At 36.1% G+C, this 24205-nt stretch overlaps 1 protein-coding gene across 1 annotated transcript in view; it reads right to left on the bottom strand.

Annotated features, from left to right (window-relative positions):
- Nucleotides 1-1813: 1813 nt before the first annotated feature.
- Nucleotides 1814-24205, bottom strand: part of GFRAL (GDNF family receptor alpha like) — a 57918-nt gene continuing 35526 nt past the window's right edge. Inside the window, 4 exon segments of the mRNA XM_067755852.1 lie at nt 1814-2729; nt 2731-2749; nt 5225-5294; nt 5381-5476. Of these exon segments, the coding sequence (XP_067611953.1) occupies nt 2676-2729; nt 2731-2749; nt 5225-5294; nt 5381-5476 (239 nt within the window). The 3' untranslated portion in view covers nt 1814-2675.

The raw sequence follows: 24205 nt of genomic DNA, 5'->3' as shown, positions 1-24205 counted from the left end.
TAGCAGAACATCTATAACTTCTGAATTTCCTCTTTGTGGAAATTCTGTTTCCCAATGTTTTTCTTCATAGCTTGTATCTCACCTTTACCTTCTAAACATGACCCTTCTGTCCTGATGGTACACTTATTTGGCATCAGGGACCCCTGATGTTTTATTTTATTAATATCTGGAAACATTGTCTACTAATACATTGTCTACTAGTACTAATCTGGGAAACATTTATTTAAACTTTCTAGTGCTACTGAGGCAGAGGTTCCCAACACAGATGAGTCCTCTGAAGTGCACCTCTGCTTGGATGGAAGTCCCCACAAAAAACCCAGACAGTAGTGTTTACCTCATCACTCACCGGATCCTGTAACTTGACAGTCAGTAGCACAGCCTTCAAGTGTTTCCCCTGCCAACGAATGGATGATCTCCATGTTTCTGGAAAAAGATTCACTGGAAGATGAAATGTTCTTGCCTACACAAAGCAACAAATATTGTTTTCTACCAGATGAGTTGTGTTCGTTAATGAATAGAAAAAGAATCCTGAATTGGTAGAACTTGAGCTCCTTGACAGCCTGAGAAACACTGTTTTAGGTTTGGGCTCTTTACTTCCAAAGAGCCCAATGAAAAATAGAACTTAAGTCCAAACTGTTCAGTTTATTTGTTTGAGGTCATGAGAGACATCATTTAATTTACAAAGGAGATAGTCTAGACTTTTGTAGCAGAAACTGTTGACTATCTACCCAAGATTCCTCTCCTGTTTATCCTTGCTAAGTAGAACTCTGAGTTTACTTGGAAATTCACCCTTTCTTCAGGTGATTCAGGGATTAGAGTATCAATTATGGCAATTTGAATTCCTATATTTCCATGTCTTCTTATAAAGTCTGACTTATGCCAGTCATTCATTGACTATGAAAGGGTGGAAAAGAAAAATTTGAGTCCTGGGAGGTATCACTGAACTGCTAAGTCAACCAACCCTTGAGATGTTCTGCTTTGGACCTCTTGATATACGAAATACTGTGTATTCCTTTTCATTTAAGACATTTTATTACAGGTAAAAGCATCTAATTACTAGACATGTAATCTAGGTTGCTATAGATGGTACTACAGAGAGGAATATTTAAAACAGGTATTTCCTGGTTGTTTATGTACAAAAATGACACAATTACAGCTGGGATAAGTGATTGGCAGTAGAGTTTAGGAATTAAGATAAAAGATTCTAAAATCTGCTATATCTGTGCTCAATTACTAATTTTTATATTGACTAGTGTGAGACTTTGAGAAATTGCTTAATCTCTTTAACTATTAGTTATTACTTCATACTCCATCCCCCCCTTTTCTGCTCAACACAAACATATTTCTAAAAGCAACTTGACTTTGTTCCTCTGTTTTCTAGGGAACAGTTCTTTTCCTAGGCATTAGCAAGCCTGCAATAAATGGCAGTGACTTGGAAATGGAAAGACCTACATTCTCTTCATATAACTAAGAGAATTAGCAGCCACTGGAATATGGAGAGCTCCTTGAGGGAGCTTTGTGATTCACCAAGTTATTCTTTCCTGTTTGAAAAGATAAAGGATGGCTTTTCCATTACTACAAGTAAACATAGCCAAATTTTAACTTTAAATTTGATTTAATGTAGACAATTTGATCTGAAGTATAGTGAAGAGCAATAGATCTGATACCAACAGGTAGAAAATGTTTGACCTTTAATTGTAAATATATCACTAAATATATGTTCCTGTTCTTGAATATTTGAGTCTCTGTGTCACTACAGATAAAACTAACTCGTGTATGTTCTTAGAAATGGGTATAATGTGATTGCAGAGAGTTAAAAAGCACATATGTATCAACAACTTAACAAACATCTTTTCCACAATTTTCTATTCACATTTATATTCTGATGTCAAATCAGGCCAAAAGTAACATTATAGTAACAATATAGAAAGTAACAATTATCATGTTACTTTATCATTGCAGAAGTTCATAATAATTAGCATAGGAAAAAATTAAATTTACAAATGAAATATATCATTGAAATGCACATGGATTTTTTGGCCAGTGTAGTTGCTTTACATCTTTATGAACATGACATAAAAATATCAAGTTAACAAAGTACAGTTCAATAGTATTCAAATTACAAAAATCCAAAGATATCACTTCCGATTTTTAAGACTAATCATCTAATCAAATATATTTAGAAACTTAAAGTTAATGCTAATTATGTAGTTGATGACTTGGAAATGGATATACAAATGACACATACACTGGTTATTTTATTAGCAGTTTCCTTTTGGCAAGTTAATAGGTATTTATAAAACTGACCAGAAAATACTCTGCTAACTATAAAATTATATTATGATACAACAAATTATTCTTATATGGACTCATTTATTATGAAACAAACTACGCAGAGTGTAGCTTAGAATAACACTATTTTTTGCCTTCAAGGGTAACTTTGTAATTCTATACTAGTGTCCAAAGATACCACTGTAAATTTATACTTGAATTTTTTCCTAAGAAAAAACAAATCTAACATCATTCCAATTATTATACCTTACATGAACATACTTAATGATCCAGTACCATTAAATCCATCCTAACATTTTCTTTGTTGACAATGGATAGGATATTCTGTTGACTGGCTACAAAGACTTGCTTTAAAGAAAGTGATTGTTAATTATTCGTGACTCTCAATGAATCATGAGTCCTCCAGGTATTTGGATTGGTGAAGGGTCTCTTGTTTTGACTTGATATTCTGAAGGTTCTATATAAAAGTAAAAGTAAAAGTTAACAGTATGCTATTTTAAGGATTTTAAAAATGTGTCTGTGCTTATTTTTTGGTTGGATTCTATGCCTGGAGGGGAAGATAATTAAGTTTTTGAATGCAAAGTTTCAAAAGTAGAATATTCTATGGTCTTTCTAAGTATCATGCACTTAACTATGATCTCCAAGTAACCATTTTCGAAAAGAAAAATAGTCTTTTGTCTCAAATATTTAAACTTTAATCATTGTTTTCGCTGCAAATTTCTTTGAAGATTTAGGGCTGTTTTAATTTAGCATAACATGGAGCAAATGCAAAATCCTTCATCTTTACTGGATTAGATTTGCCCACCAGGTGAGTGGTTCACATGGTTCACATGAAGATTTGCTTCATATGGATTAGACTTGCCCACCAGGTGAGTGGCAAGCAGCCTGCTTTATGAAGAAGGTATTATTGATCTTCAATGTGAAGTAACACAGGTTTTGTTGTTACTGATGCTTCTGTTTCGTTTTGTTCCTTCTTTCCATGATGGCTTTTACTTTTGTCATTTCTTAACCCTGGGTCTGGATCTTTCAGATTACATGTAAGGATCAAATTTAAATTGCGTGGAAAATAATTGATAACTAAATGTAATATAATAATAATGGTATAATATAATTATAATATATTACAATGTGATATTATAACTAATAAAAATATTATAATATATAATATGAATGATTTGCTTTTAAATACATATTAGAGTCAATTCAAGATTTTTGCCTATAACACTCCTATTGTCATCCAGTAAAGAAATATATCTTTCTCTGCGGGCAAGAAAGGTTAAATAACAGCTGATATATAGGAAATTTTGAGTAGCCATATAGGCCTCATCTACCTGGGGCACAACAGTAATCTGTAATAAAACCAAGGTGGCAGATGTGAAGTTTATACATTAAGTGAGTGACTAAAAAATAAAGATTGAAAACCTTTAAGATTTTTGCTAAGCTAGAAAGTTTTTGGTGCTTCTCTCAAACAATACCTCTGTGATGGAATATCTAGGCAGGCCCAGTAACTGAACCATGCTCGCAAATATTTTAAACCAAATAAAGGAAAGTTTAATAAATTCCAAATGCTATTTTTCCCCCTTGAAACTGACTCTTATTTGTTGGCCTTTAAACTATATCTTGGAACTCAAAGAATATCTTTTCATACAAATACAACTTTTAAGGCCTTGGAGAGAAGCAGTGTGTTTGGTATTGATATTGGTCAGCATTAAGTTAAACAGTTAGAGGAGCTGGGTCCAACAAGGGAATATGTTTAGCTGGGATTACTTTTAAAAATAAGTAAGTTTGAATGTCTGTAGACAGAGTACACCCTCATCACGTGCCCAACTCCTTGGTACCACCATACACCTTCCCCACTAAATCTTGCACTTGATCTGTCTGGTCATCAAAGCCTTGGAGTCTGAGGAACCACATGTGTACAAGCATCATCAAGTTTACTGATGATGAGTAAGTAAGTTTACTTACTCTTCTTCTCTGAGCGTCATGAGATCAGAGAAATGTCCACCACCTCTGCTGCCCTCAGGCCTAATCTTACTGATAAGTATATTTTATGTGTATGTATATAATATATATGTATATATACACTTAATATATATATTTCTTCATTAACATTTATGATACTCAAATTATACCTCTGTGGTGGAATATTTGTAATCCATTTTGTATACAAAAATGTATACATTTGTATCATGAATAAGCAAGTGAACAGCATTGATATTTAAATATGAGGGTTTTTTTTAAATTAAAACTAAGCAACTGAACACCACTTTATATCTATTTGTAAGTGTTATATAAGTAGAAATATTTTAAACCCTAGACATGTAGGAATCTAGAAGTTGATATATCTCTAACCTGAGGTCTCACATTCACAATGAAGGCAGCCAAGGAAACAGAAGATTTGGAAAGAGTGAATTAACATCAGGCAATAGTAATACGTCTTTCTAAGGATACCCAGTGAGGCCTCATTACATGTCTCATTTAATAACTACATGGTAAAATATGAATAAAGCTCATTAGCATATAAGAAATTAGAGTGAAGAGTAAATTTTCAGTTAAGTATAAAGTGTATGAAGTACACAGCAGGTCCATTATATGAGCTGATTAATCCTGCAAGTGATCTGATTAAGGAATGCAGCAAAGTTCAATCTGGATTTTGTAGGAAAACCGGGAGAATGATTGGGAGCCATTTCATTGGGAGAACAATGCATATGTGCTTATAAAATGCTACATGAAAGAATCCCTGTGATCACATTTACCTTACATATGAAGACAGAGTAACGTTTTCATGTACTCATCCCACATTAAGAATGGTTTCCTAAGTCTTAATGGAGAAGCTTTCCTTCTCGGCCCTGGTAAGCTCTGCCATTGTGAAATGTGCTTTCACAGGGCTGGCCCCTTTCTAGCCCTTCCCTTCTGACTTGCATCCAGTTACCTCAGTTTGACCATCACCAAGAGAAGAATTCCACAGGTGACTGCCATGCACATGACAGCATAGATGACTTCTAGAAACAAAAGATTTTTTTTAATTACTGGATTTTTAGAGAGAATAAATACTAAAAATATTTTAGAGGATGGATTTTTCACTGACCATTGAAGGGGGAATGAAATCCGCTGAGAGTTATTTCCTTTGCATGTTTTCCTTTATGCAATGCAATGCCTTTGACATTATGCAGTGTCAGATAATCTGAAAGAAAATAATGAAAATGAGATAAAAGTATTTAAAAGTCATGCATTATCTTTATCCTGTGGGTTGTAATTTGCTTTGTATTATAAGGCAACAATTTTTATTTCTATGATATTATCTTAATAAAATATGATAGATTTGGGTGAAACGGGGAGTACTTTTATTCAATTTTAACAGCTTTTTTTCACCCTTTAATCAAATAATTTCATAATAGAAGTTGTGTGGTTGTTTTTCTTTTTTTTTTTTTTTCCCCAAACCATGACTAGGAAAATGATTACATTTTATAAGACAGCTCATAGTACCTTATACATAGACTAGGAAAAAAAAAAACACAGTAATTTAAGGCTACCCATTGTGATACAGAAAAAGAGTCCTTCTTTACAAGAGTGATTGTTTGAATGTGCTTTTAACAATATCTCATTTCCCTAAGACCCACAGTATTTATGAATTCTTAAAGTACGTAAGGGAGACTCCCTAAACAAATCACACTGTTTGCCTCTCTACCTAGACACTTCAATATCCGGTTTTGTTATTTCCCCTATTCTGTCTCCCTTTTTCAGCCCCTTCACTTTCTATTGCTTTTACCTATTTTTGCCTTACCGAAGGGATCCTCTTGGCCATTCTGTGGCCCTTGTCTTCTCGACCATGTTTTTCTAAACACATTTCCACCCTCACATCACAACTCATAAGACAAGAAGATGTAATCTGTAGACTTAACTGATAGAACTCTTTTAGGTGACTTTATTGATAACTTTGAAGTGAAATCATCCCTAGTTTTGATTCAAGTCAACGCATATATGAATGTCAAACATACCAATAACACAATAACCAATTTATTTGATGATAATTGGTTCAGGTGGGTTTTGAGACTTAAAAAAAGGGGGTGGGGAACAGACAAAGCCTCCACTTGAGAGAGCCTTTGCTGTCTTTTATAGATGTTTCATGCATTTTGAGACCTGGAAGTCTAAGTCTGAGTGGATAGTTTTTTGTGGAAGTGAGTGTATCAAATAGCAGGGTATTGCATCCAATGACAAGAGTGACAGGAGGCTCTGAACAGGAAAGGAGATGAGAAGGTATATTACCAACAGCTCCATTCAGCCTCTCTCCACCCAGGGCTGATGTTGTCAGAAGCCAGCTCCTTGGAAGTCAAGGTTTGAGATCTGTGCTGAGACTAATTGGTAGAAAGCACAGGAGCCAGACTGTTTCAGATCAGTAATAAAACTCTCAGGGTGGGTCCAGGAGAAGCAGCCCAATACAAGAGCTAGAAAAGTAACTGAGGATTTTGTCACTGAAAACTCATTCTCAAGGAGTCTGACCTCCAACATAGTTAAGACATTTTTAGTTCAAGATTGTTTTAATCCCCAACTCATATATCAGATTATCCTATATTTATAAAAGTCTGACCTTCTTGGGAAGTGAAAAATCAACCTCTTCTGAATGTAAAAACAATAGAGGTAGAGGTTGTGATTATTTTTTCACTTTTGTGGTTATAAAATGATTCTGTTATTCACTAGAAAGTTGGAATGGAAAAATCGAGCTATTTCAAATAATACCATTTTTATAACAGTGGTCCTTTTTGGGGGAAGAATTAATTTCAATCAAATTAAGCATACAGATTTTTAGTGAAGTAAGTGATCATAATCAAATCTTATATTTAAATAAATTGGAATATTAAGAATAAATTATTTTGTTTCTTTTTAAATTTTATGGTATTTTGTGATATTTTAGGCAGATTCATGACCAAAATGTAAATGTATATAATGTACACTGGCTGATTATTCAGTACATCTTGCCTAGTTAGGTATTACAATTCATCTTTGTATAAGAAAAAAGGTATGATTTTGATTAATTAGGCTATCTTTTAGATATATAACTGCCTAAAGTAATTGTTAAACATTCACCTAGCAAGGCATAGAAAGAATTGTCTCATTCACTAAATTTCACTCACATGGAACTCATTAACAAAGTTATAATAGATCAATGACAGAAATGCTAGCTAATGATCCCAGTGAAAATTTTTATGTGACTAGCAGTCACTCCACAATCTTAAATATTGCACCCTAGGAGGATACCAAATATCAGTTAGAGATTAATGTTACAGAAGGTTTCTTGGCTACTGAAGCCCATTGGAGATTCTTTCCCACCTTTTATAAACAGTGAGATTTACTGTGCTTTATAACCACGAAATTAAAGTCGGCAGAGTTAATAATCAACTTCAGTCCCACACCATCTGCTATATCTATAGATAAACACTGTCAGTGACTTGTTTATCTTAACTCCTACCCTAGAGGAATTAAACATTATTATGAACTATATTGTAAAATCCCTGTACAGTTGACAGGAAATCAAGATTAATTTCAACCTTACAGTAAGCACAAATTTATATAGTATTCTCCCCAAATGAGCTTCAGAGATGGGATCATTTCTCCTTTTTCCTTCCAAAAGCCTTGTACAGCATTGGCTGAGAGCTGATGCAGACCAAACCTCTACTTTGCATAATTTATATGAAGTGGTAAATGCATTGTAAAAAATGTGGTAAATCAGATACAAAGTAATGATTTAAAAATAAGTGTCAGAATTCATGAAACAGAAATTAAACTTAGCACAAACTGCAAATCTGTAAACCTTCAATTAAAATTTAAATAAAGCATAATCTAGAAGAGTCTTATTGGAGGAAAAATTTGATGAAAATGAACATTTTCATAGAACAGTTTTTAAAATATATTCTTGTAGCTGTCTTTTTTTAATGGAAGTATAATTGATTTACAATGTTGTGTTAGTTTCAGGTGTACAGCAAAGTGATTCAGTTATATATATATATATATATATATATACTTTTTCAGATTCTTTTCCATTATAGGTTATTAAAAGATATTAAATATAGTTCCCTGTGCTATACAGTAGGTCCTTGTTGGTTATCTATTTTATATATAGTAGTGTGTATATGTTAATTCCAAAATCCTAATTTACCCCATTAATGCATCTCATGGCATAGTTAAAATTCTATTGTCTACTTTCTAAGTTTAAATAAAAGAGCACCAATACCATGGCAACATCTTAGTGAGAATGAAAATTCAAGGATGATCTTCTTGGTTATCCCAGGGTCAGTTTTATTCATAATTTGGTCAATATTGTCTCATCTGAAGGTATGTAAATTAGAGGTGAGTTTTGAATTGTTTCACCTAATGATCAGGATTGAGATTTCATGTATCATGGACTCTTTTGATCATCAGTGTATGAAAACATCCTGCTGAAGTGGATCTAAGGAGCATTGCTTCTGGGAAGAAGGGAAAACATATCAGCATCTACAAGTTTGAAAAACCAATACTTTAATAATACGATAAATCAAGGTGTAAACACCTAACATGGATATAACATCATTTTTACTAAAATGTATGTAGTAAAAACTAAACCAACTAAATAATATGCTCTCCCTAAACAGTCATAGTATGCATCAATGAGGCATATTCTTTTATTTAGTTCACAAACTTCAAAGAAGATAAAAGCATGTCTTAGGTTTATTTTCTTCCACTGTGGCTAAACACACTGTGGTTGCCAGGGGCTGGGGGGAAGTGGAAACTTAGGAGTTATTAGTCAACAGGTATAAAGTTTCAGTGATGCAAGATGAATGAGTCTAGGAATCTACTGTACACCATAGTGCCTATCATTAGCAATACTGAATTGTATGCTTACAATTTTTCTGAGAAGGTAGATCTTAGGTTAAGTGCTCAAATTATTACTAAATGCAAGTTCGTGTGCCCAACACACAGTGAGCCCAAACAAACTGAAATATCAGAGTTTGGAGCAGAGAAAGGTTTATTGCAGGGCCCAGCAAGGAAAACGGGTGGCTCATACTCAAATTACCCTGAACTCCCTGCAGGGTTCCAGAAAAGCATTTTAAAGGCCAGGGGAGGGGAGGGGTTGCAGGGTATGTGATCAGCTCATGCACAATTCTCTGACTGGTTGATATTGAGGTAACTGGGCAGTTAACATTATCAATCCTTAGGCATCAGAAGTTTCAGACTACATGCTCATGATCATCAAGTAGTTAATTTCTTCCATTTGGTGGTGGTTTAAGCATCTGAAAAACTCAGGAAATGTGCATCAGATGCTAGGAGCTAAAACAGAGGGTATGGGGGAGGGGTCTGTCCCAGGAAAGCCCCATAGGGTCCTGATCATTTACATTATCACACAAAATAATAATAGAGGATGGCAGGGAATCTTTGGAGGTGATGGATATGCTTATGGTATAGATTGTGGTGATGGTTTCATGGTGTATACTTATCTTCAAACTCATCAAGCTGTATGCATTAAATATGTACAGCTTTCTGTATATCAAAAACAAAAACAAAAAAAAACCAAAAAGCATATAAATGAATAAGTATACCTTCAAGAATATTTGCCTAGATCTTTTGTCATGAGCCAAAAGCTCAGTGTTAGTAAATGACTGCATTGACAAGCCTGGTAACCACTCTTTTATCTGTGGTTGAATGACAGTGGTGTTCACATGTCTAATGGATTTGCTTGGTGATTATGGTGAGTTTCAACTGCATTACTAAAATATTTCAAATGTTCTATGTTTTTCTTAATAGTTTCTGCAAATAATGAAATAGTCACTGAGATGGCAATTGGAATGCAAATTATACTATTTCTGAAAACTAACACTAGATTTTATCAATATAGTATTATTGTGTTAGAAGGCCATGTTTTAAAGCTTGAAAGTAAGAAAAAAATCTGTCATCTGCAGTTTTGGGCTCATACAAAATAGATCTAAAGATATAGATCAAAAATAGGAATAGAATATTTGTGGTTAGGGTATATATCTGTAAATACGCAAGTGTGTATGTAGGGTAGAATTACAAAATTGGATGGGACTTCTTAGATTATTTTAGTCAAAATTTCAGTGCAGTGCTCCATTCTGCCTCATTCTGGACTGTCATCACCATTCCAGGAATGAGCCGTTTAATACTTTTTGCCCTTCTATTACTATTGAAGGTCAGTTCTAATTAAAATAGGAAGTAGCGTTCTAGGCTGTTCTTTTATCAACTTAAGATGATAAATCTACTTTCTTTTGTTGGTATCACTGCCTAGCTCTCTGGCTGCTACATGTATAAGTGTGTTTGTAGGGAGAGAGATAGATAGATAGAGAGAGAGAGGTCTCACTGTCACTAGACCACACAGAGCAATGCTTTCCAAACATTAATATGAATCTTCTGTTTATCTTAAAATGCCAATTTTGATTCAGTAGGTCTGGGATAATGCAGAGATTCTGAATCTCTTAAAGTTTCCTAGGTGATGATGATGATGCTGGAAGAATATATATATTCATATATATGTACACAGAATGGCAGAGAGAGATGCATGTACGTACTCATGTAACATACAAAATGCTTTACTTCCATGTATATGGTGCTTCATACTTTACAAGGCACTTTGACAAACACTGTTTAAATTTTATAACAACTAGCCACATAGGAATTATTAGCTCAACTTAAAGAAACTCAGACTCAGAATAGCTGTCTTGTCCAAGATCACAGAGTTGATAAATAGTGAAGGCGTAATTTGTAGCAAAATTTTCTACCAAATATATATTTTAAAAAAATGTCGTGGAGACCACAAAAGCATGTAAAACATTTTCAGGTTTTTCTAATGTGGCAGCCATATGGATTAGGAAATAGATTTGAAAAATAATAGGGACCAGTTGAATTTGATAGTGTTGTACAATAAGAAGCATTTAGTAGTATTATCTGATCACAAATCTCCATGATTATATATATAATATACATATATATAATTTTCTGTTGATGAAAATCACAATAGAATACATAAAATCTAATAACTAAAGCATCTGAAATGCCTCACGTATACCTGTAGGATTTTTCAACTTGCACACACCTCTGAAATATGTTCATCATTTTCAATTTCAGATCAAATAAATCAACCACTTTAACTTTGACATTTAACAGAAATATTTTAAAAAATGAATGCCGCAATTTTCAAGGTGATATCTTAGACTATGATATCAATATGAGTATTTTCCGTTTTTACAGACGTAGAGTTAGGACCATATGTAAAGCTTTCCAGAGTATTCACCAGGCAAAGGGCATACAAAAAATAATACACAAAACAGCAGTGTAACTATTTTTTGTTGTTGCTGTAATGTATGTCTACATCAATATAACCTGAGTATCAGATGAAAAATATAAAGTAATCCCATGGTTTAAATCTGCCTATATCTGGAATGAGTTCAATAGACAAAAATGTGTTCCCAAAATTGAACAGTAATTTTTACTGTGAATTACATTCTAGGAGATCTTGAATTTTTACCTTGAATTATATAGGAAGTCTTGTAATAAGACAAATGTAAGCTAAGAATGGGAATAATCTACACTATATTTTATTAATTTTAAAAGTTTATGTTTTCATGTCTGGAGGTTTTTAACGTACAGAATTTTTTTAATGAAAAAGTATACGTGACAATACTATTAATTGTCCAGATAGCTTTCTGATGTCTTTGGAACTGAATGATTCACTAGTGTCTACCCTTTTGGAAATGTACAAGACTTTACCTGGCAGGTGTACACAATTGTTTCAAACACTGATGGAAAACACCAAGAAAAAGAGAGTTAGGGAAAAAAATAAAGGGTAGAGATACATTTTTGGAGAGTCTTCATAGTCATTTGGAATGATGAGGTGATTCAGAAAATTTTGTAAGTTACTGAGTTTTAAAATGAGAAAAATGGTATACAATTGTAGTATTTTTTCAATGCACATACATTTGCGAAACTTCAGCAAAAAGTTGAATATCAAAGTATGAGATGTACTATTAATTCTTCTTAGACAGTAACCTTCATGAGAATAGGCATCATATCCATCTAATTTATAGTATAACATGGATGACACAATGCCATGCCCATGCAATTATCTGATGGCCGAAAAGTGTGTATGAGCAAGTTTCATGTCTGAAATAACACATCTGTCCCTGTGCAGTGACATACATTTTGAAATATATATCTATATCATGTTTAGTTCTTTCTCATCTTTAACTGACATTAGCCAAGGATCTTCACATTAATCACATATTATCACCACTTCTTAAAATGTAAATTCAGTGTACCAACTGCCATGCATATTGTTGCCCAATCAAAAAAAATCTGTTAAGAAACTATTTCACCTGGTGATTAATTCTAGCAGTCAAGTTTGTTCATTGATGGGCTAGGAGTAAGCATCTTGGTCATCGGATGAGGAGAATTTTGAGAATTTCTCTGAGCTTCAGTTTTCTCATTTGTAAAATGAGACTAGTAATACCTATGTTTGCAAGATTTTTGAGAGTGAGAAATAATATTAAAATAACAGAGCTCTTGGGAACTTCCATGAGAAGAAGTATGCACAGGTGGGGATGAAGGGAAGGGAAACAGGGATAAGAGAAGGGATTCCTTTTATGGTTCTTTATCTCCTTCCCTTTTCCCTTCCTTCCTTTCTCCCTTGTCCCCTTTCCTTAGAAAGATTTCCTGAGGCCAAATGACTGAAGTAAAACCTGTCATTTTCTATTTCAGAAACCTGATTCCAGGTAGACATAGTAAAGTCCAGGTTTGTTAGAAGAGGCAGTTTTCTAAGCTGTTCCATGAAACACTAGTTCTGCAGAATACTTTTATGTGTTAGAAAAATCAAAGAGCCCATAAGTAGACAACTTTGTAAAATTCTAGGTAAGACAAAATAAACTATGTGCTTTTTTGCTGCAAGTATATACTATACTAGTGGGACACACTTTACCTACATTTATTTTCTCCATGGGTTATATCTGGGAATCCATTTAAAAATCTTGCAAAACAGGGGCATATGTGACTTAGAGGCAAATATTTATGTATTTGGGTGGGCATAAATATTTATTAAGGATTCTTATTTGTACTTAGTCAATGGAAATTCAGAGAACACCATACGAACAATATTTTGTGCCCATCAATGTAGGCTCTAATTTATAATCCTGCCCTCTATTAAGCACACATATTCACAAGCACCTGACACCATAATTTCTCTTGTTCTCTACTCCCGGGAGTCAAGAAAAATTTTCACCCTGTGGTTTGAGAGATGTCTGACCTCCCAAACACTACTCTTATTGCCTCTTGGAGTGGTTGGCGTGATGCAACATTAATTCCAGGTTTGCTGCTAGTTAATCTATTATTCTTCAATTTCTCAACGTGTCCTCATGGGATATGGAGAATTTAGAATCTGCCCTCTACTTTGGAGAGCCATTCCAGCAGAGCTAAGAGTTCATGGATCACTTATACCTAATCACCTATAAATGTCCACAGGATCATAGAACAGAAACCAGCATATTTGGACCCAAGTAAAGATTTTCCAGTTGAGTAATTATTTCCTACTTCAAAGCTAGCGCCATGACAATCAACATGGGATACATTCGTGGGATGGTACATGACCCTGTTCTCATGAAGTTCTCAATGGAATTTTGCGTAAGGTGAATACTGTGATTCAAGCGCAGTGGGAATTGATGAGGGACACCTAGGGAAAAGGTACACATTTGATGAATGGTGGGAAATAAGGTTGATTTACATTTTGGGTGTCCTTGAAAATTGGATGAAGGCATTCAGATGTGGGAGAGATGAAAGCAGGGGCAGTGGAGAGCACACAGAAATAACAAGATCAAGTCAAAGTTCGAGAATTAGTCTATCCATGATGGGGAGATCTAATAAGGAAGATACAGCAGCAGTTTAGGCATGGGAAGATGAAAAATAAAAATAGGTGGGAGAAGTTGGAGTAGAGAAGAGAGGAAGTGTAAGGGCATATTTAAAACAAAGAGCTTTCTGTTGGAAAGCAGAATGGTCAGAAAGCAGAGTAGCAGAAGCATCAGAATCAGACCTGGATTCTGCCTCCCCCCAGAGCTGTCATTTTAGGCAACTTACTGGTCCTCTGTTCCCTTTGATTTAAAATTGGATAATGCCAACCACAAAATTTAATTAAAAATTAAATGTGACAATATATAAAGAGAGTTTGGAACTGTGCTTGGCACAAAATAAGTGCTCAATAAATTACATCATCTTTAAGTATTATATAATTTAGAGTTTTATTTGACATTAAAAATGCAAAGTTAAATCAAAGATGACCCTTAGGTTCTTGAGACAACACGATGTATCAGAATAGATTTGGCTTGAAAGATGAAAGAGTCATAGAGGGGAGAACTGCAACGTTTACCTCTCTACTTTTCAACTTGACTGCTCATAGCAAAGAACCCTGGCTTTGGAACCAGAACTCCATCGCAATCTTAGTTGAGTCATCCACTGGCTGCAGTAGCCTTGGACAAGTTAGTTTAACCTCTGAGCCTCATGCTGCTCACGTGTAGAAAGGGAGTTGAGATAGATTGTATTATTTATTTTATTTATTTATTTTTAAGATTGAAATATAGTTGATTTACAAAGTTGTGCTAGTTTTAGGTGTACAGCAAAGTGATTCAGTCATATATATATATACATATATGTATATATTCTTTTTCAGATTTTTTCCAGTATAGGTTATTACAAGATACTGAATATAGTTCCCTTTGCTATACAGTAGGGCTTTGTTGTTTTTCCATTTTATATATAGTAGTGTGTATCTGTTAATGCCAAACTCTTAATTTATCCCTCCCCCCAGATTGTATTATTTTGTAGGAGGATTCACTCCTCTTTCACTGTAATGAATTAAACTCCTACCACCCAATGCCATGTGGCTTAGAGAACCACCTTCTCTGAGAAGAGTCTGTTTTACTGCCCCCTGCCGTTGGGCTTGACCTTGACTTGAGTTAGTCAAAACTGTGAGCAGTTGAGACTTCCCTTGTGGCACAGTCCTTGAGAATCCACCTGCCAATGCAGGGGACACAGGTTCGATCCCTGGTCCGGGAAGATCCTACATACTGTGGAGCAACTAAGCCTGTGTGCCACAACTACTGAGCCTGTGTTCTAAAGCCCATGAGCCACAACTACTGAGCCTGCGTGCCACAACTACTGAAGCCCATGAGCCTAGAGTCTGTGCTCTGCAACCCGAGAAGCCACCACAATGGGAAGCACACGCACCGCAATGAAGAGTAGCCCCCACTCGCTGCAACTAGAGAAAGCCCATGCACAGCAACAAAGACCCAATGCAGCCAAAAATAAATAAATAAAAAATAAATACATTTATTAAAAAAAAATGTGAGCAGCAATGATGTATGTTATGTTCAAGCAGAAGTCTGAGTGATTCCGTCACTTAGTTTTTGTTTCTACCACAAAAATGTCATGTTCCAAAGAGTGGCCATGCCTTTAGCCTAAGTCTAGAAATGGGGAGCAGAGCCTCAGCTGTCAGCCCAGAGCTGCCTACATGTGGCATAACCTAGAAATCAGTCTTTGGGTTTGTAAGTCACTGAAGCTTGGAGATTGTATGTAACTGCTTAACCCTGCAAAAGCTGACTAATTCAGGGGTAATAATGTACCACAAATGAAAATTGTTGACAAATGGTAGCTTCTTAATTAATATTACCTCTTTTTCTTCTCTCCTTTCTTATAACTCTCAACTGAATTGTAGGTAGAGGGAGAAAAAAAAAGCGAAAAAAAGGTTAAAGAAAGGTGAGAAAGGAGGAGAGGGCACTTGGAGAAAGGTGGTGAGACCATTGAAGAATGGTCTTCATTTTGGGGATGAGACTGTTTTTCTCTGTTTTGGGGGAAATATGGGGCCATGGGATGTATAGTCATGCAGTCTCTCCTTATCTTTCGTGCACCAATACTAATGTCATGTTCACCTTATTCTTAAAAAATAAGTATGAGATGCAATATCATTATCTCTACTGGGATTAAATTATACCCAAATTAAATAGGGCCCCATTATTTTTATTCCTAAACTCCTTTGACTTGCATTACAACACAAGATAGTAGGAGTTTGTTAATATGGATTTTCCAGCTGTTTCTTCACATTAAATAATCCCACAAAGACATAATGAGAGTTGAAAATAAAGAGAGGCTACCAGTAAATACAGACAATATAGTGAGGAGCAGTATGGCATTGTGGAAAGAGGCCAGCCTTTGGCTTCAAGCCACAGACTCAAGTCCTTGCTCTAAAATTTGCTAAATGTGTGACTGGATGTACTTAAACAAAAAAACTCTTCTGTACCCACTTTCCTATTCTATTTGATGAGGATAATAACATTTATTGACTTGTGAGGATTAAGTGAGACAAGACATATAAAGTATATTGCAGAGGGTCCACATAGAACCTACAATTTTTTTTAATTTGAAAAGTATGTTTTGATTGTGGTTGCATATAAGTATTAATTATGGAGCATTTAAAATTAGATTCCTTGGCCTTATTACTATAGGTTTTGATTTAATAGGTCAAGGGAGAAGAGAGAATTAAAGTACTAGACATTCTTAATTTCAAAATCTCTCTAGATGCTTTCAGTGTTATGGTCAGGATAGAGAACCGTTGGTAGAGAGTAGAAAACACATGGTTTTGGAGGTGAAAGAAACAGATCATATTGTAAATCACACTATTGTGAGCTAATGGAATAGAAGTTGTTAGAGAGGAAGAGAGGAAGAGGTTGGAGAATTATGTTTTTTAATAGATCACAGCTTTGAAAAAAATCAGGAATGGGTGGGCATGGCCAGATACAGGGATAGTCACTGCCGAGCCAGTTTTACCAATGGAGAATAACAATATTTGGATCAGTAAGAGACCTTACCAACTCACACGTTCCCTTTCAGCTACCTGGCAGCATTAAAAGAACAAAAACAATTAAAACCAACAATATTTCCATTGTAGTGGAGGGGTGTTGGAATGGAAGTTTGGGCCAAAGAACAGTGAGAAAAATTAACTGGGTTGATGCAGCCATGTAGAAGTGTTGGAAGGAGCTATGAGGATTGTAGACATATGCTTAGTGTACATTCTTAATGTAATAACCATATGGACTTCAAACAAAATACCATTGTACATTTCAGGCTGTCTGCTACACTAGGAAGAGTGAGAGACTTGAGAGGCAGGTATGGAATAATGGCTGGTCTGGAAACTTAAACATCACCCACAGCATCTTCTTACATAGACCTCAGGGACACACAGCAGTGTATCCCTAAGATAAGGTGCCCTTTGAAGAAAGCTCTGCACTCTGATTTATATGGCTTCCCTCCTTTCAGATTGCCTTGATTCCCACCTGAAGTAGATGTACCATCAGGGACTAGTCGGCTCTGGCCTCTTTCTGAAGTTGAGTTGCTTTGAAAGTCCCTACCATATGCCTGCAGTGTCTGACCAGCTGACCCAGGTACTAATGCAAGAGTAAAACATCAGTCCCAGAGTTCTGGCAAACTCTGAGTGTATTGTAAATTGGGAACGCCCAGTGTTCAGTGTCAGTGGCAACCAAAGGAAGCCATTCCACCCTAAGCTGGAAGCCAGCAGAAATGCAAGAGACAGTGGGAATAATCTCTGTCACAGACACACACTTTAAAAACATCACCAAACACTCACACTGCCCAACAAATCAGCTTTTATCCATTCCACACTCTTTTACCTAGTTTGAAAACCAATTTGTTTACTGTGATTTGTACCACAAGCCCCCAGTAAATGCTTTCCAAATAGTAATGGGTGAGAAGAATAAGAATTATGTTTACTAGATACCAATGTAGTGTTAGGGCATTCTTGCAACTTTGAGATTGAAAGAATATTTACTGATGTTTGCAATTCTGTAAAGGGTCTTCCTGAACCCATGAAAAGAACTTGAGAAGATGGTTTGAGACAATCTGATACTAAGAGAAGATGAAAGATTGTCATTATCAATGGATTCTTAAATCTTTACCACTTACTAACCTGTCTCACTTAGGGGATTTTATCTGTGTAAGTACCAAACGTTTGTTTTTTTGAAGAAGTCCTCCTTTAAGATGATATCCCAGCATGTAGGTGCCAGGGCAATAACTATTAAGTGTCCACATGTGGTGTTTTATGGGAATACATTTGATGCTATTATATTGTTGTCACAAGAATACTTGGCTCTTTAAGCCAGGAATACACATGCTCATAATAAATGATTTTTATGACTTCACATACACAATCATGATACACAGAAAGTATAAAGGAAAGACTGCTTGTTTTATGTAGCTCTGGCACTAACTCCATCCCCAATTATGGGCAACAAGGGGATTATATGAAGCCAATGAAAGCATAAGGGTGGAAAATGGAAAAGATAACACTGTGCTTTCACATACTGGAGCCTGTGATTGTTCAAATTGTAACAGTATTGTTTTGTTGTTTCATTTCCCTCCATGATCTTAAATGCTCGTTCCTTCTCTAGTGCTGCCAAAATGTGAGTTGTCTCACTCATCAATGGCAACGCTTTAATCTTTCCTTTTTGGTTTAGAGCACACGACAAAGGTAGTCATGGATGATTCACAGAATCATGCTCAGTGGCAGAGTTTTTCCCCTCCCTTAACATCTAAGCCTTTAAGGATAGAGCTGGGAAAAAGTGAAGGTAGGGGACAGCTGTTCTGTTGTTTCTGTGGAGGGTTTGGATACTTCAGTATTTCCAGATTATAGCTGTGTGAAGCGTTTTTTGCAAAATAAAAAGCCAAGCCAAATTTGCTGGTTTTCAGGTCTGCAGACAAAATTTAAACCAGCTGGATTTTATTGGGAAATTTTGCATGCAAGTAAACCTAGTGGTGAAACTCAAGCCAGCATTTGTCTCCACTGGAATGGGCTACATCTTTAGGGAAAACCCCCCTACCCCATGTCGCTTCCCTTAAGGGAGTTTTGAATTTTGAAAGTTCCTAAAAGAAATCTGCCAGGTTACTCCATAGAGTATCTGATCGGAACATTAGCCAATGAAAATGGAAGGTACAACCAGGTCTGATGTCTCTCTTAGTCAGATCTTCAGAGATGAGAAGTTGTGTGTCTCTCTGAAACCTGATTTTAAATTACCCCAATTAAACCAGCTAATGATTCCCTCCACACAAGTACTTCCAAACACAAAAGCCAACACACACACATCCACTTAAACTCACACACACACGTGCCTGGTCAGAGTGGCAAATAATGACTAACTTATTGGATTTGTATATAGCAAAAGTTTCACATCCTATTTTGACTGTGTCTTAAGTGAAAATTACCACATTCCTCACCAAAAATATGCATTTTTATAGATTTAAACATATAAGGAATAGAAACAAAGAAACACATAGTATGATGATTTTTTACTAAGCCTGGGATACATTATTTATAAAGCTATTTAGAATTTGGAAAACAAAGCAATAAAAGGTAATTCAACACTAGAGGAAAACCCTTTTACTCCAAATCTCAACTTAGATCTCTGAAAGAATGAGCAGTTTTTCCAAGGGCAAAGAAAGAAAGGACACATGCTTTCATAAGATTTTAGTATAATCATAGGAAGGAAAATTCTTGGCAGACTACTCATCTTTTTGGCATTAAAAAAAAAATCTCTCCAGAGCTGTTCCTATACATAGGCAGCAGGGAGGTTTGCCAAAAAGGTACTGGCCTCAAATATCATGTCACCTAATCCAAGAATATCAGGGCACATCTAATATCAAAGATCATCTATTTCTGTTAAACTGTTACCAAAATTTAATTTGTGAGAAACCTGAGGTCTAGGGTGAGTGTAACTGATTTCCTCCATACCACCTAGGGTATTAGGGATCAAACTTGTTTCCTAAGCTCTTGTTCTTTACATTATAACATACTCCCTTTCCAGCAAACACACTTTCAAGGATGCTTTTGTTCTACACACATGTTCTCTGGGAAATGTAACATTTATAATCAATGACAATTATAAATTTCACATCATTACATGAGAGCAGTACATTATGGTTGTTTAAAAATCACAATTTCTGGTACCCCAAACTGCCTTGTTTAAATTCTGCCTCTGTTGTCTTCTGTGGAACCTTGGGCAAGTTACTAACTTCTGAGTGCCCCAACTTTTTCTTTGGTGAAAGAGCAAGCATCTCCTTCATCTGTTGCTTATACAAATTAATTAAACAAGACATCAAATGAACAGACTAGTGTTGAACACACAGTAAGCCCTCAATAAGGTCATAAGGCTCAAAGGAAATAAAAGATAAGTAAGCTAGTGTCCATAGCCAGGGGACAGCTTTAAACTGGCAAGCAGTATTTTTAGATGTTTGTTAAACCTTCATCTTTCTTTTAAATTATTTTTAAATTTTTATTTTATATTGGAGTATAGTTGATTAACAATGTTGTGTTAGTTTCAGATGTACAGCCTAAGTGATTCAGTTATACATATACATATATCTAATCTTTTTCAAATTCTTTTCCCATTTAGGTTATTACAGTATATTGAAAAGAGTTCCCTGTGCTATACAGTAGGTTCTTGTTGGTTATCTATTTAAATATAGCAGTGAGTACATGTCAATCCCAAACTCTCAATCTATTCCTCTCCCTAAACCTTCATCTTAAGGATATTGTATCTTATATTACTTCAGTTTTTTCCATGTTATTATTTCACATTGTTGAGGTGAATTGGCAAACATATCCATTAAAATGTTCTTTGTAGTTTGTCAAATGGGAGGATTATTTTCAAGCATTGGTCCAGATCCTGACAATATTAACACCCTGTTGTAGGAATCTGCTTCTGGCCATCAGTCATTCTTTCTGCAGTTTCTTTGAGGCAGGTGATAATGTGCTTGGAGAGCACCAACACCTGATAGCCATTGCCTTCTGTAACAAGTGATGTCAATAGAGCCAAATGCACAGGAAAACCTCATCTATAGGCTCCACATCCCTATTCTAAAGATGGTGCCTTCCAGGGCAGCCCCAAGGCCACCATCACAGAGGTTTGAGCATCCCACGTAGTCAAACCTGGAAACTGAGTCTTACTTACTCACCGCTCTCCTTGGGAGGGTGGGCAAATCTAGGGCGAACTTGTAACAGGTCACAAGGATGAAACTGATGGATGATTTCTAAATGAAACTGTTTTGCCTGTCCCTCCCTCCGTTGCTGGGAACAAAAACTTACATTCTTTGTTACTGATTAACATGGGTGGGCATTCTTGCTGGTTTTGCTTGTTTCTCTCATCTTAACCATAGAAACCCAAGAATATTCTTTAAGACTCCTGCTTTCTCCCCAGAAGGCAGGAAGGTAGTTTTCAAGACGCTAGTCTCTTACCCTCCTCATTTGTTGGCGAATCAATACATTTCTCTTTCCTTTGTCCTCAAAACCTAGTCCTTGTTACTCTCATTCGGCATCGGGGGGCAAGGACTAATTTTCGGTAATGAACTTAGGGAAACTGAGATGTTTCTGTGTGGAGGTTAGTGTGGGAAATATGACTTATTCAAATACATTCAGGTTTCATTTTGGAGTTTCAAACAAGTAACCTTATCCAGCTGATCCCCCCCTTCCCCGTGGTTACTCTTCACCTCCAAGCACAATTTCACTCAGTTCTGCACTATTTTCTGAATATTGGGTGTAGTGTGCAGTAACTCAAGTGATGACACTCTTCTGAGGATTTCTGACTTGTGACTTTTATCCATCACATCAGTGGTTATCACTGTGGACAGTGAAATTGTGGGACCAACGAGACTTCCTCCAGGGATCCATGTTTGCTTTTTCATATTTATAACATGACAATCTTGGTCCTAATACATCTGGGGTATATTAATAATTTATTCATAATAAGAAACAGGCATCACCTCACCATTCTTTAATCAAAACCAGAACCTCTCTTGCTGTTGACTCTGGGGATATCTTATCGCATGGGGATAAATGGGAAGTGATGAGATCTTTTGTTCCACTGGCTTGATAAGCAAACTAAAACACACTTAGGAATCATGATTCTAGGGATGGCATTTTTTTTCTTTTCTTTTTTTTTGGTTCTGAAACCAATTCCAATGGGCAGGCGATCTGCACATCTACAAGCAATTCTTGGGTCACCAGAGAGGTGTTTTAGTATTCAACTCAATTCCGATACCATCTACCCAGAGATGGCGTCAGATTCCAAAAGTCCTACAAGACTCCGCCCCACACAAGTCCACATTGTTACTTGTACTTCTGTCCCACCAGCCATAAATGAGAGGTTCCCGGGACTTCTTCCTCGGGCTCAATTAATTTGCTAAGAGTGCCTCACAGAACTCAGAGACACATTTTAGTTACTAGATTGCCGGATTATTATGAAAGGATATAATTCAGGAACAGCCAGATGGAAGAGATGCATAGGGGAAGGTGTGGGGAAAGGGCTCGGAGCTTGCAAGCCCTCTCCAGGCATCACTCTCCATCACGTCCATGTGCTCACCAACCTGGAAACTATAGAAACTCTGTCCTTTTGGGTTTTTATGGAGGCCTCACTGCATAAGCATGACTGGTTAAATCATTGACTGGTTAAATCATGGGTGTGATTTCAACCTCCAGCCCCTCTCCCCTCCCTGGAGATAGTGGGGGTGGTGCTGGAAGTTCCAACCCTCTAATCCCTTGGTTGGCTCCCTGGCCACCAGCCCCTTATTCAGATTACCTAAGGGTTTTCCCAAAATCTCCTCATTAACATAACAAAGGACACCTTTATTGCTCTTATCATAGGGTTTTAGGAGCTCTGTGCCAGGAGCAGAGTCCAGTTTGAAGACCAAATACAGTAGAGACCAAACCCTTGTATCTTGGGTCCTACATCTGAGGATTGAAAATATTTGGAAAAACATTTCAGAAAATTCCAAAAAACAAAACTTGAATTTGATGCATGCTGGTACTATTTTTTTACATAGCATTTCCATTGTATTTACAATTACTTACAAAAGCATTTACATTGTTAGGTATTATAAGTAATTGTAAAAAAATAAAAAAAAATAAAAACCAAAAACCTCAATTAAATAGAGTTGGGAGAGCAGAATGGGGAGCTCTCACACGCTATTACAATAGTAGAGGCACACAAGAAGAAAGACTCCCCTTCTTTCCTGGCAAGGACTCAGCCAATGAAAAGCCATGGAATCTATTTACTCCAGCCCTCCTGACTTCCTTTTCCCCTTCTGTAAAAACCTTCTCCTTCCCTTCCCATTTGGGAACTTGCATGTGGCTTGCCGTGATTTTAGACCCCAAGTTTCAATTTTCTGCTGATCCCTAATAAACTCATCTTTGTGGAAGAAATATCTGAGTCTATTTGTTTCAGAACAGTATAATCTAGAGATGATTTAAAGTATATGGGAGGATGTGCGTAGGTTATATGCAAATACTATTGATACACCATTTTAGGCAGGGGACTCAAACATCCATGGATTTTAGATGGAACCAATCCCCTGTAGATACTGAGGGACAGCTATATGTATTGCTTATTCTAAATCACAATGTCACAGTATCTCAAAACAACCAATGTTGAAGCTCCTCCAATGCAGATAGTGTATGCTTATATAGATGACTCATGTAAGAAAACATTGGTAGACTTTGGCTGACTTCAGAAAAGAATCAATGCAATAAGTACTCCAAGCCAGTATTCTTGTGGACCATGAACAGCAAAATGTAGTCACTTACGTCAAAGGGACCTAAAGTGGAGATGGAAGGCCATTAAGGAAGTGAAACACACATCCAGCCCTGAATGCAACGTACTTTTGACCCAGGCATCCTGAGACCACCTGGAACCTGTCTTCTTTACTCCCTAGAGATGACAGTTTAGCAGTCAATCTACTACCAGCAAGTGGCTGAATGCCTGCCGACGGCAACCCGTAGTTCTATAAAAATAACCTATGTAACTTCTCTGGGATATCTTTGTCTGTTGCC

The sequence above is a fragment of the Pseudorca crassidens genome, chromosome 10, assembly GCF_039906515.1.
Source record: "Pseudorca crassidens isolate mPseCra1 chromosome 10, mPseCra1.hap1, whole genome shotgun sequence".
Classification (NCBI taxonomy): Eukaryota; Metazoa; Chordata; class Mammalia; order Artiodactyla; family Delphinidae; genus Pseudorca; species Pseudorca crassidens.
This window is presented reverse-complemented; position numbering and strand designations above follow the sequence as displayed.